General features: G+C 36.8%; 1 protein-coding gene across 3 annotated transcripts in view; it reads right to left on the bottom strand.

Moving 5' to 3' along the window:
- The window catches only part of EIF2AK4 (eukaryotic translation initiation factor 2 alpha kinase 4), a 37,468-nt gene that overhangs the window by 19,020 nt on the left and 1,354 nt on the right, over nt 1-17,094 (bottom strand). For all 3 annotated transcript variants that reach the window (XR_002466241.2, XM_021539252.2, XM_021539253.2), the window contains exons 2-19: nt 16,570-16,685; nt 15,347-15,449; nt 12,632-12,805; nt 11,730-11,810; nt 11,139-11,287; nt 10,750-10,865; nt 9,936-10,093; nt 8,976-9,511; nt 8,515-8,624; nt 7,852-8,009; nt 7,097-7,509; nt 6,293-6,362; nt 5,058-5,141; nt 3,769-3,891; nt 3,233-3,337; nt 2,938-2,995; nt 2,124-2,203; nt 306-407 (exon numbers count right to left, since the gene is read on the bottom strand). Coding sequence is in view for 2 of the 3 variants with exons in the window: in XM_021539252.2 (XP_021394927.2) it covers nt 306-407; nt 2,124-2,203; nt 2,938-2,995; nt 3,233-3,337; nt 3,769-3,891; nt 5,058-5,141; nt 6,293-6,362; nt 7,097-7,509; nt 7,852-8,009; nt 8,515-8,624; nt 8,976-9,511; nt 9,936-10,093; nt 10,750-10,865; nt 11,139-11,287; nt 11,730-11,810; nt 12,632-12,805; nt 15,347-15,449; nt 16,570-16,685 (2,736 nt within the window). In the remaining variant the exon portion in view is untranslated. The remainder of the gene's footprint in view (nt 1-305; nt 408-2,123; nt 2,204-2,937; nt 2,996-3,232; nt 3,338-3,768; nt 3,892-5,057; nt 5,142-6,292; nt 6,363-7,096; nt 7,510-7,851; nt 8,010-8,514; nt 8,625-8,975; nt 9,512-9,935; nt 10,094-10,749; nt 10,866-11,138; nt 11,288-11,729; nt 11,811-12,631; nt 12,806-15,346; nt 15,450-16,569; nt 16,686-17,094) is intronic.

Below are 17,094 nucleotides of genomic sequence, written 5' to 3'. Positions count from 1 at the left end.
TTCCCGAGAAAGGCCTACCAGGCCTAAACCTAGGTATACTAAAGAGATTATTACTTTATCTGACATGTAAAAATTTATTTCACAGACAGAACACAGACTGATGGCAATACCATTAGAATCCACAGTGCATTAAAAGAATGTCAGTGTACCAGCTCCAATTGTATTCTTCACTTTCCATGATACATTTTACAAACCTTGTTTTTAAACACTCCCTATGGCAACTTTTTTTGGCATCTTTTGCATCCTTTTTGCTTAACAAACTAGTTGATGCATAGAATTAGTATGTTTCATAGCTGTGTACTTACCAGCCTTAGCTGACCAAGAACAAAGATCCTTTCTGATGCAGTATTCATAGGATGGTAACACATTTCAAAGAATATTATACCTAGGCTGAACAGGTCCACTTTCTAAGGAAGAAAAAAAATGAAAACTTCTATGTAGTACCTATCCACTCTCTGAAGACAAAAATAGCAGAGGGAAAGAAAAACCAACAAACGCTTAGGTTAAATGTAAGAGTATATTAAAGCTGGAGAGAAGGTAGTTTTTTTTTCCTGTGTCTTTTTTGTGTGTTTTTACTATTATTTAAAGTTTTTTTGTTAGAAGACACAATCCATTGAGATTTGGTAAACTTTAAAGCCTTCTGTCATCACAGCACTGCTCTGGCATAAATGAGGGTTGCACTTGAATTGTGGGCAGCAGCTTAACACCAAACTGAGGAGTGGACGTTCCTCAGGGGTCGGTACTGGGACTGGTGCTGTTGAACATCTTTGTTGGTGACATGGACAGTGGGACAGAGCAGCCTCAGCAAGTCTGCTGGTGACACTGAGCTGTGTGGTGCAGTTGACACATTGGAAGGAAGGAATGCCATCAAAAGGGATGTTGACAGGCTGGAGAGGTGGGTCTGTGTGAACCTCATGAAGTTCAACAAGGTCAAGTGCAAGGTCCTGCACATATGTTGGGGCAATTCCAAGCACAAATACAGGCTGAGCAGAGAATGGATTGAGAGCAGCCAAGAGAAGAACCTGGGGATGTTGGCTGACAAGACTCTCAATATGATCAGTCAGTGCAGCCACAGCCCAGAAAGTCAAACAACCTGTGCTACATCAAAAGCAGTGTGATCAACAAGTTTAAGGAGGTGATTATCCTAATCTACTCCACTCTCATGATATCCCACCTGGAATGCTGAATCCAGCTCTGGGGCCCCCTACATAAGGGGAACATAGATGTGCTAGAACAAGTCAATGGAGCAAGTCCAAAGGAGGGCCACAAAGATGATTAAAGGAATGGAGCACCCCTTGCACAAGGAAAGGCTGAGAGAGTTGGAATTGTTTAGCCTGGAGAGAAGGCTCCATGGAGACCTTTGATCAGCATTTCAGTACCTCAAGGGGACTACAAGAATGCCAGAGAGAGGGACTTTTTACACGGCCACTCAGTGATAAGCCACGGGATAATGGCTTTGAAATGAAAGAGGATAGGTTTAGACTGAATATTAGGAAAAAAGTCTTTACTGTGAGGGTGGAACAGGTTGCCCAGAGAAGCTGTGGATGCCCCATTTCTGGAAGTGGTTAAGGCGAGGTCAGATGGGGCTTGAAGCAACCTGGTCTAGTGGAAGGTGTCCCTGCCCATGGCAGGGTGTCAGAACTGGGTAAGTTTTGGGGTCCCTTTCAACCTGAACCATTCTATAATTCTATGACTCCCACTTTGAAAACATTTCCTTGCTTCGAAATTCAGTTTGTCTCTGCATATAAACAGGATTCTCTTGGATGGAAAAAATACACCCTTATCCCCCTACAATTACAGAAATCCAGAACAGCAGTATACACTATATTACCTTAACTAAAGACTGTAAGATTTCTATTCTATTCAGTTATAATGCCTGTGATTATGTGCTTTCAACTTGAAGTTGCTTCCATCTACTCATGATCAAGCACAGGCAGAAAAATTGACTTGCCCACATCCTTGTATCCTTGGTTTCCTCCAGAAGGAATGTTTATTTCCCCTGATTGGCACAGGAGTCAATGACATGCTGTTCCACACTGAATGTCAAGGAGGAGCAACCCAAATCACACGTGGTACATCTTAGACTCCATGCTACCTTTTCATTAAGTCTACTCCAATCATACCTGATTGTAGGTAGATTTAGTGCTGCCTTGGACCTCTGGGCTGACGTACAGCGCGGTGCCAACCATCCCTGTCAAGTTACCTATGTGGAAAAAGATGAGAGCACCACTGTCAAGAAAGTGGGAGAGAAATGCAGCATCCATGTCGAGAACAAACTCAATCATGTTCTCTTTCTTATAGGTGGGGAGTGCAGTCCTTACTGAGAGAGACCCAGCTGAGAATACTTTGACAGACAGTTCTTACCCTCACATGTCAAGTATCCGTGTCTATCTAGTAACTAAACTTATCTATTGCTTTACAGATTTGTAGTAGGCCAGCTCACAAATGTTACAACTAAATCTCACTGCTTTACATTTGTTTTTAAAAATACCATGTACTAAAGTTCCCTCAAAACACCATATTCAGATTCTAGCAAAATTCAAACCAATTCAAACCAATTCAACCAAGGACACTGAAGTCTTGAAATTGTCCTATATAGGCAAGGGGAACACAAGTGCAGATGGAACAGATATACAGGCTCTCTATATTCCTCACCATGAGGAAAACACTGATCTGTGGCAGAAGTCTAGCAGAGGAAGCTAATTAATTCTTAGATAAGAGGCAAAACTGACAGATTATAACAAAGCTACCCAACTTTGTAGCTGGGGGGGGATGGTCCCACCCCTGGCCTTAATAAAGTGAAGTTTTATTTTCAAAGGACTAATGGAAATTTTAACAGTGTATACAAGATCACAGAGTATAAATGCTTGCTTTATATGCTAAATTCTAATTTATATGCTAAATGCTAATTTATAACAAGTTGCAATGTAAACTAACCTGATGGGTCAGACACAGCAGAACCATCTGAGAGATTTTCTTCTTGTTTAGAGACCACCTGAAACCAGCAAAACAGTCATGTTGTAAATGACACATGAAATACTTCTGTTGGCTGTTCTTGCCACTTGGGTTGGCAGTGCATGGTTTGATTCTAGAACTTTAGAAATTTAAAAGAAGTGTATAGCATTTTCAATATATAAACATTGTGGTCACTTAACTTACGGTTGTTTTTTCCCCTCAAGTAATTACATCACCAAATTGAAGAGTTTTTTCATTCACTTTAAGATGTACTTACCGCATTTGCTGGATAATCTGTAGCTAAACCAAAATCACCGATTTTCACATGATCATCTGAATCTAAAAAAATGTTCACAGGTTTCAAGTCTCTGTGGATCATTCCCTGTTACAGGAAGAGAATAAAAAAAAGACCCACAGAATATTAAAGGATAAACATTATTCAAAATAGAAGTCCTTATAATGGACTGGAAAATCGTATTACATACTTTTTATACAGTGGGAGACCTACTAAGTTACTGAAGATAAGTCTTGAAGACAGACTATCGTTTTGTAGCCCAGAAGCCAGAAACAATTTTCAGTGCTACCAGATACCTAACAGAATGTTTTTAAAAGATGGTCAAATTTTTATGACTAATGGGTAAAATCTGAAGTGGTTCATTATAAAATTCATGTTCGTGATAAAATATAATAAACCCCAAGAACAGACTAATAATGGAGAGGGTAAAGAGAGGAAACTTGCTAATGCATGCCCCAAAATGAAGAAAGAGGCATAACACAGATATTATGTACAGGTCATAACTCCTATTTACTAACCTTTTCATGGATGTAAGCTAACCCATCCAAAATTTCTCGGAAAAGCCTCCAAAGCCGACTGGTATCTTCATATAATCCTTGATCAATAGTGTCCCTTAATGTGCTCTTTTCACAATACTCCATCTTCAGTTGTACATACACAGGGGACAGAGGGAAGAACAAACAGTTTTGTTAAGACACTATCAGAAACTTGTATCTGTACACATATTACTGCTTGGGCTCTGGAGCAAATAGTATCACAAAAAAAATCAGCTATTTGGAATTCTCCTGAGAGCTGTCTTTTAGCTACAAACATGCATTAACTTCTGGGACAATGGTATGAGCCTGCAGAGTAGCATATTCTCTACCATAAACATTAACAACAAAGTGAAACCAGTCAAGCCATAATATGTGATAAAGCCAAACCACAAAGAATCTCTGGCTTTATTGCACTTGGTGTCTTAGCGGCTTTTATTATGAATATACACAATACATACAAACAAGCTCATTGAAGTCTAATTCCATCTACTTGTAACTTCCTTCCAGACAAGATCTAGGATTAAGCAAAGTATAAAAAATTGCAAAGCACCATAGAATAGTTAGCTAAGATATACAGCTATAAATAGTTTCTGGGAGAAGTTGACTAACTCCTAACACAAAGGAGGTGTCAGTAGAATAGCCTAAAGCTGCAACGCTGCAAGAGTTTGCGTGCCTACTGTTAGAGTTATACAACGGCTTTACAGATTATTGACTCCTATTAAAATAAAGTACATACACAATGCACTTTTGAAGAGAATGAGGAAGTTTTCACATCTGTGAAAGACCTTCCCCTCTGGAATTTAGCATGGTAGACTTCAACTCCACACTGGGAATTAACACCAATTAACAACCAAACTGAGGAACACCAACAACAGTGTTGAGGATTGGGATGGATATTCACAACGCAAAAGAATGCTTTGAAAGCCATAGACTCAAAGGTTGGCTGGTTGGTTGTTCTATGGTTAGATCAGGATTTGCCAGCTTTTACCTTACATGAGCAACACCAGTTATCCCATTCCGCACTATGGCACTACAAAACTTTGTTCTCTCCAGGCACACATATAGAGCCTTGGAAGGCGTAACAAACCATGTGCACTGCACAGTGCCTTCCACCAGCCAAGCTTTCAGAAAACCAGTCTAATGCAAAAACAGCACTGAACTTACTTGTTTGTTTTTAAAGGTCATTACTTTTCTTATGAAAATCAGCAATTAGTCTCTGCAGGTTGAAATAAACAGTATCCTTTTATGTGAACACAGGAGCATATTTGTACCTGAATGTACAGATAATGCACTGTCTGAATGACTGGTGTCCTGTCCTCGCCTCCATGGCTATCCTTTTCATTGCCTTCTTCATTCTTTATCACAATGAAAGTAACAGAACAGTTAGCAACAGGAAGATGTGCAGAGATTTTTATTACACATATTATTTTTTTTAATGGCTAGAATACGTTGATGAGAACTCAGCTTCTATGGAAATGTTTGAAAAATAGCAAAATAATACAATGGCATTTTTGTAATGTAACCACTGCATTGAAATAAACTAGAGAATAAACTAGTCACACTAGGTGTGACTAACTCTCCAACTAAAAATGAGTAGCATTTTCCTATCATTAGACACTAAAGGAAAAGAATTCTGGAAGAACTGGATGAATCCTAATCTCAAGCTGCATCAACATTAAAAAAAGAGAAAAAGATAAGATCCGAAACTAGAATATAGAAAGCTTGCTTGATAGATAATGCAATCCCCACCCTCAAGCAACAATTTTGGTATGGTGTGTATATATATGTGTGTGTGTGTGTGTGTGCATGTATGTAAATAATAAGAAAAGAATGCATATTATTAAATTGTATACTGGGATTTTTTTCATGACAATGTACTTTATAACAAAAAGGAAGGAGATGCAGCTTTAAATAAAAGCATTTTAAAGATCATCAGGTTTGGCAATGACATACTGTAGATGCTGCAGAAGAGTGCATTAGCTTTCTAGGGATACAGTGCACTTACTGTCCACAGCAGGTGCTGTGACACCATCTTAAAATCACCTAAAACGTTAGTCATTATAATGCCTTCCCCCCTCTTTCAGACTGCTAGCAGTATGTATTTTGTCTGCTTTAAAAAGTGGCACCTGAACACATATATTGGTTAAAATCATCTAGAGGCAGAACAGAACTTCAACTTTGAGAGGTGCAAGACCATGTAATCTATATGGCTAACTGTTAAATCATAAACACATTGAAGTGTTAAACTTGCAATAGCCTGGGTCATGACAAGAAAAACCCTCATATTTAGCTCAATAAACACTTTAGGAAACAGAATACAGATTAGCTGCATCAGACTGATTTCTATGGGATGCAGCTCACAATGGCACACTTCTCTAGCAGACATGTACAGTTATGTTTCTGTAATTACAGCAGAAGTGAAATAAAACTTCTCAACTGACCTGTTCACTTGTCAAAGAATATTTTACTGTATTTTCATTTTCACTAACTTTATCTTTACACTTACTGGAGAATGACCTTTACTATTTTCATCTTCATTTTCAAAAATTATTTCACTTTCAGAATCTGTGGTTGGCCTGTTTAAAGACACAGAAAGAAAAAAAAATCTTGAAAGTTCTGCATACCAAGTAAAAAATTTGGCAATTATTTTTGGGGGAAAAAAAACAATCTAAGCTTTTGCTGAAGACTTTCTATAGGCTTTAAACAAAAAAGCAAATCAAAACAATACCCAGAATGCATTCTGCTTACAAAGAAACACTTCCTTTGACAGTCCAGTTCTAAAAAGGAATGTATATATTTGCCATCAGTAAAATATAATTGCTATATCCAATAAGCAAAACTGAGATAAGTTTACTTACTTCTTGCTTTACAAAAAAATCACTGTGAGTGGGAGAACTGAACCACACACAGAGGAAGGTATGGAATACACTAATAAAAACCAAAACAAAAAAGGGCAAGTTTGATATTTTTCAAGATTTGTAATATTTCTGTTACTCTTTATTAAAAAACTTTATTCTCAAGGCTGGAAAAGACAATCAAACATAAGGTAAGCAGTCACGCATTCTGGCACAAATAAGCAGCTTCAAGAAGCTACACAAAAAAATTTTCCACACAGATTGACAATTCTTAGCTAGAAAATTTCCTCTTCCTGGCTATCTGACTGCTGGCAAATACACTGGTTTTGAACAAGGGGACAGAATAAAAATGCAGTGAATACTTCTGACAAAAGAAACAAGGATGATAGGACACAAATTTGGAAAAATTAACTCTGCTCACACTCCCTATAGTGCCAGTACTGAAGCCTACTTACAAAATTGAATGCGAGAACACGCCATCACCATCATCGTCGTCGTCACTGGACTCCTGATCAGCTCCACTGAATTTGTTGCTGGAGGATCTTTCACATGAAGTACTCCACTCCACTGAACTTGTCAAACACGGAGGAGGAGCATTAGTTTCCACATCATTTGTCTCCTCAGCAGAAGGGATGAAGAGACCGGCTTTGGGGGGCATTCTCCTCTCATCAGTTGTTTCACATGTTGACACACTGGGAACAGGAATTTCCTGTTTTTCTATCCAAGCATTGTAATACCTCACAATATTCTCATGGTTCAAGCGGGAAAGTAACGTCACTTCCCCCTTAATCCTCCGAAATTGCTTGCTGGTAGGGTTTATGCGAATACGTTTCACAGCATAATAGCAACCATCAAGCTTATTTCTCACCTGCAAAATTCAAATTAATTCAAAGTCAAATACTTACAAATGCCTTATGAAGCAGAGCCAGAAGAATAATTTCACAAAACAGGAAGTCTTCCTTTCACCTAGAAAATGACTACAGTTCAAATGCAAGGTTCCCAATACTGACAGGCTTCTCCCCAGTCTGTCAGCAACCTCTTGCAATAAACTTTTCAGACTATTCAATTCCAGATAAAAAGCTCAACACAGGCACAACACTAGCAGACAGCAAATAAAACCATGCAAATATAAAATATATTGTTCTGCTTCAGAGAAAGCAAACATATCCCCAGAAAGGTTTCCACAGAGGAGCCAATTTTTATGCCATACCTTGATGACTGCTCCAAAAGCCCCTTTACCAAGTAATTTTAGCTCTTCAAATTCATTGTAGTATCGTGAAAATTGTCTCTGTGTTTCTGTGAAGAATGAAGCACTGGATATCTGACTGCTGGGTACAACTGTCTCCATGCAATCTATACCTGCTGAATCTGCAATGAAGACAAAGTTACCATCACTGGTGATATGGGGGTAAGGCACTAGGGACTGTCAAGTAAGGAGCAAGGAGACTAAGCCTAAATAATTTCAAGTGAACTAAAACCTAAAATACAGAAGTGCTCTGCTGTGTAAAGTTCTAGTACAAGCACAAATATTAATACTGGTTTTAATTACTAACATGAATTATACTGGACAAAGGAATGATTTTAACAAGAATGTAAGAAGGAAAAGTTTCATTGGAAGACCATTTTTCAAGGACAAAGTTAAATCTGTATTTACACCATGCAGGAGGTGGATGAGTTTACAGGTTTCTTTAAAGCATGAGCTGTTTCTACAGAAGAAAAAACAGTAGTCAATCCACCCCAGCTAGTCTTGCACAGAGAAGTTAAAGATCACACTAACTTTTAAGTCAGTTCATGTAACACACTTGTGCTCAATTTTTCTTACTGCAGGCATTCCACTTACTTAGCAGAATACAGCAAGAACCAAGTTCCTTACCATCTAGATTTTCTTCAGCTACAGGTATTTTTATTCGTGGAATGTTTATAAAACTATGTTGTAGTAACTGCTGAGGAGTCCATCTTTCTTTATCTTCCAAGCAAACACACCTGTTAGCAAACGAGAGAGAACTATTTAATGTCTGACATAAATGTTAGAAGAGTTCTTATCTTTAAGAAATTATTACCTCCATCATTTAGATGGGAATTGGAAGCAAAGACAGACTAAATGGCTTATCACAGTGATATACAGTTGGTGGCAAAGCAGAGACAAAGAGAGCACTAAATCTGCTCTCCCAAATCCCAGATTAGCAGCCTGAGCCATGAGACCAACCTCTTCTATAAAAACTAGAGCTAGCAACACAGGAAGACCTATATATTCTTTAAAAAACTGTTAAAATCTTAAAAAAAAAAAAAAAGGAAAATCAAAGACAAAAATATACAGGAATGTGACAAACATACTTTTCTAGAAAGTCTTGAAAGTCAGCAGGTAAATTGGTAGGCACAGCAACTGGGAATTCCTTGGTTACTTGGCCCTGGCTGAGCGAAAGCAGCAGCAAGCCCAGACGCCATACATCTCCTTTTTTTCCAGGTTTGTTGGGAAGACCATCCTCACTAAAACGAACCTTGGTTTGCTCAAAAACATCAGCTTTGCAGATGTCAGCTAAGCGCTTGGAAATGCTGTAGTCTGTGACCTTGATGTTTCCTTCAGCATCTACCAGGACACTGGAAGCACAAAGGACCTTGTGCACTACTGAGTTATTGTGCAAGTAGTCGAGAGCTGACAAGATTTGGATCGCATAATGGCGCAACTGCTCAACTGGAACTGGAGTCTCTTTGTGCAAGTATGTAGAAAGGCTGCAACCACTTATGTGCTCCACTAAAATATCCACCACAACTGAGTTGTCCTGTTCTTTGAGGTTCATACATTTGTAATGTACTATGTTTGGGTGACTTAGCTTCACCAGTGAGTTGAACTCTGTTTCTGCTCCCTGAAGCTGGTAGAGAAACACAACATAACATGGATTTTGTCACAGCTTGGGACACACAACTAATAAAACCCGTAACACAAACAAAATACTTATAAAATATATGACATCCATGACTTTTCTAAAACGGAAGTATTATGCACTCAAGAAAGCACAGCCTTGATTTTAACAGGTAAGATTGATTTGTTCTTTCTTCCGAATTTCAATATTTTATTTATGCATACTTGCAAACATGCTTTCTTGCATTCATATTACTGTAAAGGAACTCCTGAATGCCCCAACACACTCATTTTCTTTCATGCTTAGATACTCTAAGATTAGCATTTTCAAATTCATTACTACCCTCTTAGGGTTAATATAAACTAGCAGCCTAAAGAAAAGCACTGAACCGTACCTAATCTTTATTAAGCCAAATGCAAAATACAGGCATTACCTGTTTCTTAGACTTCTCAATCTTTTCTATTTCTTGAGTTGTAAGAAACCTTCCCATCTTTTTTTGCCAGTGCAGAACCCACTCATATATTAGAACAAAGTCTCCACTGTGAATTTCCAAGGCATTGTAGACAGATTTACCAAGCTGTTCATCTTTGCCTATACACAAAGGGAGAGAAGAGAAGAGAACATGGCTTCTATTGTTTCTAAGGATTTGACAAAAGCTCCTGCAAATGCTAAATAAATACCAGTAAGCCTGTTTTCTGAAGTCAGAAACATAAACCTACTTACAACTAGACATGTATCTATATAGTAAGTATGGAAACTATCAGGTTTGATGAGACTGAATGCTATGTAACAGTTCTCAAATGAAAACAGTCACACGTTGCCAAAAAACTGCTGCACATTTTCAAGAATTTCAAGTTTTAATAAATTAACAACTTTCCTGCTTAGCAAATGACAAGTTCTACACACAGTAACACAACTGTTCACTCTCAAACTGCAAAATAATAAAACCTTCCTTTCTCAAGAGACTTTCAAACATCCACTGAGGAAGTGCTATGTTGACAACAAACAATGAAAACATCTGATGGTCTGTCCATGTGGGCACTCCATGGAGGTCTTCCAGCTCAGTTTTCTGTCACATCCTGTATTAATGTTTTTGCTAAACCTGCTGGTTTTATGCCATTGCCATCAACAACAATGGAAGGAGAGTAAGCATCCACTTCCTAACCCTGAGCTTATCAGTGGTTTCACATATTACTGAAACCATCCCAAACCCCAACATACCAAGTGCAAACTGTAAATTTGCTTACCTAGACATTTTCCTTTATGAACAGTAAGCTGTCCAGCACCACTTGTGCTGAAGTTCAAAACTTTGTGATTTCCAGGGGACTCTTCATTATTACTAACAGAAAGCTGGCGTTCTCGTCTGCAATGTGAAGAGAACATTTTTCTCTGAATACAAACCTTAAAATCTGGAAAGTTCCCAAGTTATCCACAGCACATAGCTTCGTTAAACCATGACAAATGAAGGTAAGGGGGGAAGGTGGCAGGGAAGAGACTAAAATGAACAGGTCAACAACATGGCATACTATTATCTTGCCTTCAAATTTCACTTTGTAATCTAATGTTTGCAACAAAATAAATAAATAAGCAAGTAAGTAAATAAATCTAAAAAAAATCCAAATGCAAACTGACATACTTTGAACGTCCAGCTGAATTTGGTCGGTGTTTATTATTCACTCCATGCTCCAAACAGCTCCCATTTAAGCGTGAAGCAGCTCTATGTCCTGCAGTATCTCTCCTGTGAGAATCTTCTTGATTTGTCAGAGCAGCTATTTCCAAACGTTCCTATAAATCAGGAAAAACACCAAAAAAGTACAGAAGCCACTCCTATCATCAAAATATGCTAGTACTTAGTTATTATTCTATGAAGTCATGCAGATTACAGAATAAATATGTTTTCATAATAAATGTACACATGAGGTCAAAGAAAAAGTGCTGAGATTTCAGAAAGTACATTTTGGCACTGTCCATGGCAAGAATGCAAAGGAACTGGAAACATTATAGACAAGTTTTTTTCTATGTCTGTTTGAAAATATCCACCATAGTAAACTCAAGATGCTAGTACATTCCAGAAATAAACCCCAGAAATAATCAAGAACCCATTTTAATTTAGATATACTAGAAGCCTTGAATAAGAAAATAATATTTCAAATTTTTACAAGTACTCTTATAGTACTGGGAAGAACTTACTGCAATATTTTTTTGCACACCTGCTTAGAAAGAATACCTGTTTGGCAATTTCTTTCTTTTTTCTTTCTTCCCTTTTCTCTTCCTCCCTTCTCTGAATCTCATTAAGGATTTCACGTTGCTGAAATAAATTTCAGTTATTAGAAACACAACAGTACATGCAATGCAACTGCTAAAATCTTACCCTGATTTAAAAGTAAAGAAATTATGATGTTGATTTTTTTAAAGTGTTGAAAGAACACTTAGAGGATGTCACAAGAATAAAAAAACAAGAAGTCAAATTAGCTCTCCTGAGGAAGTTAACAGCATAAATTGTATAATAAAGGAGAATGGAATTGTAAATTACTTCTACTGCCAGACCAAACAATAAAGTTTCACACACACAAAAAAAAAGACAAAGAGATAAATCCAAATGATCTTTTAAAAACCAGAGCTATTCTATCCATATTCCCCACAGTGTGGAGACTTCACACTACTAGCCCCTGTGAGACTTTGATTAATCCCCTCATTTCTATTGAAGGGTATTGGTGGTATGACATCTCTTTAGATTAAATTTGTTGCTCTCTAGAGATGCCTGTCACAGAGTGAAAGAAGGTATGATTACCTGCCTGGCTAACATGTTTTAGTTTACCACAGAATGCACTTAATATGTACATTTGCTTACACTTTTGTATAAGATCCTCTTGATAAAGGATTTTTATAGGATTAGGAATCAACATTTAGGTTTGTTTCAGGCATAAATATTTTCCTGGGTTAAAACTGCATCATTTATATATTACAATTACAGCAGCAGATATTCATACAATACATATTGATCAACTCATACTGGCAGGTCTGACAAGTTAATAATTCACTAAAACTCATCTTTATGCAGAGTGATTTTAAAATCATGATTACGTTATTTTAAGAATATATGGTTATTCATACTTTGATTTCTCTTACCTCCTGCTCCTCTCTTCTCTTAACTTCTTGTGCCTTACGCAATTCCTCCTGAGCCAATCGTTCCTGTTCTTTCTGATGATTTTTTAGCATTTCTTCATGAAAAGACTTGGAAGGTGGTTTATTATACTCACTGAGAAATGACTGTACATGGTCGGCAAGTTCAAATATCATCACCTGAAAGAAAATAAGTACAAATGAAATGCAGTCAAGTGATAGCTAAATGCTACCCACCTCAAAAAGCAACACTGCAGAAGCATTTTTGTCAATTTTGTTATGTATCAGGGAAAATTCATATTTCTCTATTTTTTGTCAGAACTATTTATTAATAAATTGTAACAGGGAAAAATCCCTGACCACAGTAGCAAAGATAGCAAAAATTACTGGAAGACAGACAACCTAAGCCATCTTATTTTTCTAACAGAAAAGTGAAATTTAAAAATAGTTTTGTCATCTTCTTTTAGGCATAATCTTTCTACTCCCACAGATATGGGTTTATGACATATGAGCTACAACAGAACAAATCCTTTGCACTTACCTATTACTGTACCTATTACTATGAAATAGTTATTATTTCACTGCTAACCAGAAATCAAATCCTTCTTCTAGTAGTCTCCTTGTTAGAACTGTAAAGTCACATAAAGCATTCCATATTCATATAGCCACAACTACTATAATAAGAACTGCATTGAAAACTCTGCTACATGATTTGCCATCTTGGAATAAATTTTCAATTACTGTTTACTTAAACTATTGATGATCTATTGACCTGTCAGGGCTTAAGCTTTCAGCAGTCTAGTAGCATCCCCTTATTAATGTAAGCAATCCACAGTGCTAAGAGACCATTTTAGCTCTAAAATTAAATAATAATACAGGATAAAGGTGCAGTTCAGCAGCACCACTGAGCAGGATTTGCATGTCAGCCAAATTAAACTGTATCATCTGCCTGTAACAGGGTGACATTTAGAAGATTCTTAAACACTGAATCTGCTGCTTGAAAGTACAAATGAAGCCAGGAGGCAATTCAAAATAGAAAGAACAGCACCACATGCATAAATCTGACACGTGCAACTAGAATATCTTTCCCAAGTTACTGTTCAGAAGGCAAGGCAATCATTGTACAACGTATGTATTAAAAAAAACCCACCAAAGACAAGAGAAAACTCAATATTGACAGTTTGCTGTTCAGTTTCAACAGGTGGTTGAGGTATTGTCAAACTTTCTATATCACAGAATACAATTTAATAAGGAATACCTGCCAAGGTAGAGAGAAAAGTTATCTTCCTTTTTGCTGCAGATAAAAGTACTTCAGGATAGCACTGCATATGCCATTGATACAAAATGTGTACCATACACATAACTCAACCTCATCTACACATTGCTGGAGCAATGTGTAGAAAATCAACTCTTTGGAAAATCAGCATTAGGAAAATTTATGACATATTTTTAGGTCCTTTCAATGAGAACAGAAGTCAAACTGGGACTTGGAAGCCCTACAGGCTAATAATTCTTGTGGTCATTTGTGAGCAGACCAAGTACATATTGCATGGTTTTGTAGTTACTTAGAGTTACTTGTACTTCCTATGAATTGTCCACAGCACTGTCATTACAAAAAAAAACAAACAGCAAACAACAAACCCCACCGTCTAAATTCCAGAATGCTTTATTAAACTGCTAATTTCCAGAGCTACTGAAAAATTTGAGGAAATTCTTGGTTATGGAACAGTACATATCTGGCTAAAAACAATTATTTTTAAGTATCTGCAGAAAAAAATGGCAATGAAATTACAAGTATAGTATTCAAATGGAAAAAAGGCTTGATGTGCCAGGAGTGAATGACAGACAGCTCTTGCTAAACAGGCTTGGGAAACTGAAAGCAAAATACTACTCCACTTCAGCATATTATAATATCCACAACTGTGTAATACTCACTTTTAAAAAGACAAATGGAGCTATTATCACTTGCAATATTTCCAAATAGTAATAAGAAACACACCAAAACCCCTGCTTTGACCAAGAATTCGTTGTTTGTAATTCTTTGAATCGTTTCAAACCTCAACAACAACAGAAAAGTATTGTTAATACTAAACATAGCCAAGGATGTATAAAATCCCTTAAAATAAAGGGACCTAAAAAGGCCTAAGCTTCCCATGTTTCTCGATCTTTCCCTTTTTACCCAGTTCCAGGAAAACTCAAGCATCCCTACTTCTAAAAACAGAAAAAAAAAAAAGGCACAGTGGCATGGAGTGACTGTACTACGAAGTGTTGAGCTGGTGTTAGAACAAATTCTTTTTGCCCTTCAGTTCAATGTTAGGTGAACAAGATCACATGGAAAAACTCCCCATGTAACCACTGTTTGCTTAAACAGATATGGCCTCTTATGCTATTCAAATTAATCTGAAAAGTGCAGAAAGTTCTCAGTTTTACAGTCAACATTGCTTTTTATACTGCTAAATAACTCAGAACCTTTAAACCTAATAATGTGAACCTTTAAACAGGAATAAAGCTTGCAGTATTTATACTTGCACTGGATTGTGGGAGCATCCATAGTTTGAACTTTCATTAATTAGAAATATTCCTAGGAAAGACAGTTCCTCCTTCCTTAAAAGCAATGCAGCTTACACTTACAATGTGGATGTTTTCCACCGTATTATACCATACACCTTTAGAACTATTTAGATCCAGAGTATATTTCTCAAGGAAGTGAAACGCTCTTACCTCTCCACAGCGCTGTTTTGCTAATTCAGCTAGTCTGGATTTTAGTTCATTTATTTTCTCATTTGACAAGCCTTTTGAATTTTTTAGTTGTATTTCAGGAACTCTGTGGGACAGCAACAAAACATAAAAAAGTCCTCATTAGGAAAATTGAGTGCAAAAAGTAACAGATTGTTGATAAAAACTGTGTGAGGGAAAAGGAATGGTATTCACAGTTACTTGGCAATTAGTCAATGCTCAAATAAGCAGAATATAAATATTACATATACAAGATAAAGTCAGAAATATGGTATTATATTCCCAATCATCAAATTTTCCAGTTGCCGATTATTTCTTGATAACACTTATCAGCAGAACTACCAAAGAAACACTACAGACTTAATAATTCCTGCTCTTAACCATTAACTTATTGAACAAGTCATTTACAACATTACTAAGACAACATTTAGATGTTTAAAATTTATTTATCACCACTATATAGATAACACAAAACCTAAGAAACAAATGCAATAAATAAATATCAGCTATATTTAAAAATATTTAAAATAAACAAGGAAAATGTAGGTGTGTTGTTTTAAACTAAAACAAAAAAATGAGTAGCTGTTACATCCTTGTTATAGAGTATAACTGAGCTATCACTTAATAAGGAATAGCATTTCCCTTCTACAGCACTCATGCCACAGCACAAATGGATGGACTGAAGGGAGTTATGTTTTGGACTATCAGTGGAATAAGGACTAAACAAAAGAGCACACAGAGCAACACTTAACACAAAAATCACTTGCCAACACAAAATGCTGGGGTAGGCTGGTCACCTGCAACTCCTACACTCTCTATGGAGAATTCTTCCAAAAGCTAATCCAACAGATGGCTTTAAATAGAAAGGAGATTCAGTCTGTCTCAGGTGAAAGAGTCAGGAGTTCACGAAGTTTAACAAGGGCACTAAGACAGTGGCAGGTACACCTGTGGTCATGTACCGCCAAGCTACAAACTGGGGCTGCACTTCTGCACTGACACACTGATCCCTATTATTCTCCATTGCACAAAAAGACTAAATCCAATTCAGGTGCCAAAGTTTAGGGTTGCATATTATAAAATACCCCAGGCTTAATAAATACTGATATGTAGAAAGCAAGACTAAGTGATGAATAAAACTACATGTCTTTTCAACTTACACTTTGCTACAGAAAGCAGAGAAAAGAGGTTATAATTTAACATTCACTTACGTATCAGGGTAAGTATGTGGACACTTGACCCACAGGTCAACTTTGGCATATACTTCATTAGCACCGGTCAATCCCTGAGGACGCAGAACTAAATTAATTTCAGGAGGTTGTCGTACCTAAAACACAAACCAAAACTTCTGATTGAAAAGGGTTGTTTGGTTTTGCTTTAATAAAATCACACAGCTCTCAATCTATATTATAGTAGAATACAGCTTAGACCATCCAAACCATTGAAAAAATACATTAATATGTTGACATTGCTTAATAGGTGTGGTCTGGTCCACTGACTATCATGGTATATCCAGTATATTTTTACAAAGTCTTCAGATAAGCATAGTTACAGCCATTAGAAAGATAATTCAGACTGAGCAAAAATTAGATTCTATAATAAAACTTTTGTATTCTGCTTACTGTTAAGACAACAGTAGAAAAAAATAAATAAACTTAACACAGGTTATTTATATCACAAATTAAAGCATTCATTATAACAACAGCATTTTTCATTTGTGTTTAGATTACTAACCC

Source organism: Lonchura striata, chromosome 6 (genome assembly GCF_046129695.1).
Source record: "Lonchura striata isolate bLonStr1 chromosome 6, bLonStr1.mat, whole genome shotgun sequence".
Classification (NCBI taxonomy): domain Eukaryota; kingdom Metazoa; phylum Chordata; class Aves; order Passeriformes; family Estrildidae; genus Lonchura; species Lonchura striata.
The sequence above is the reverse complement of the archived record's forward strand: the minus strand, read 5'-3'. Positions and strand labels throughout refer to the sequence as shown.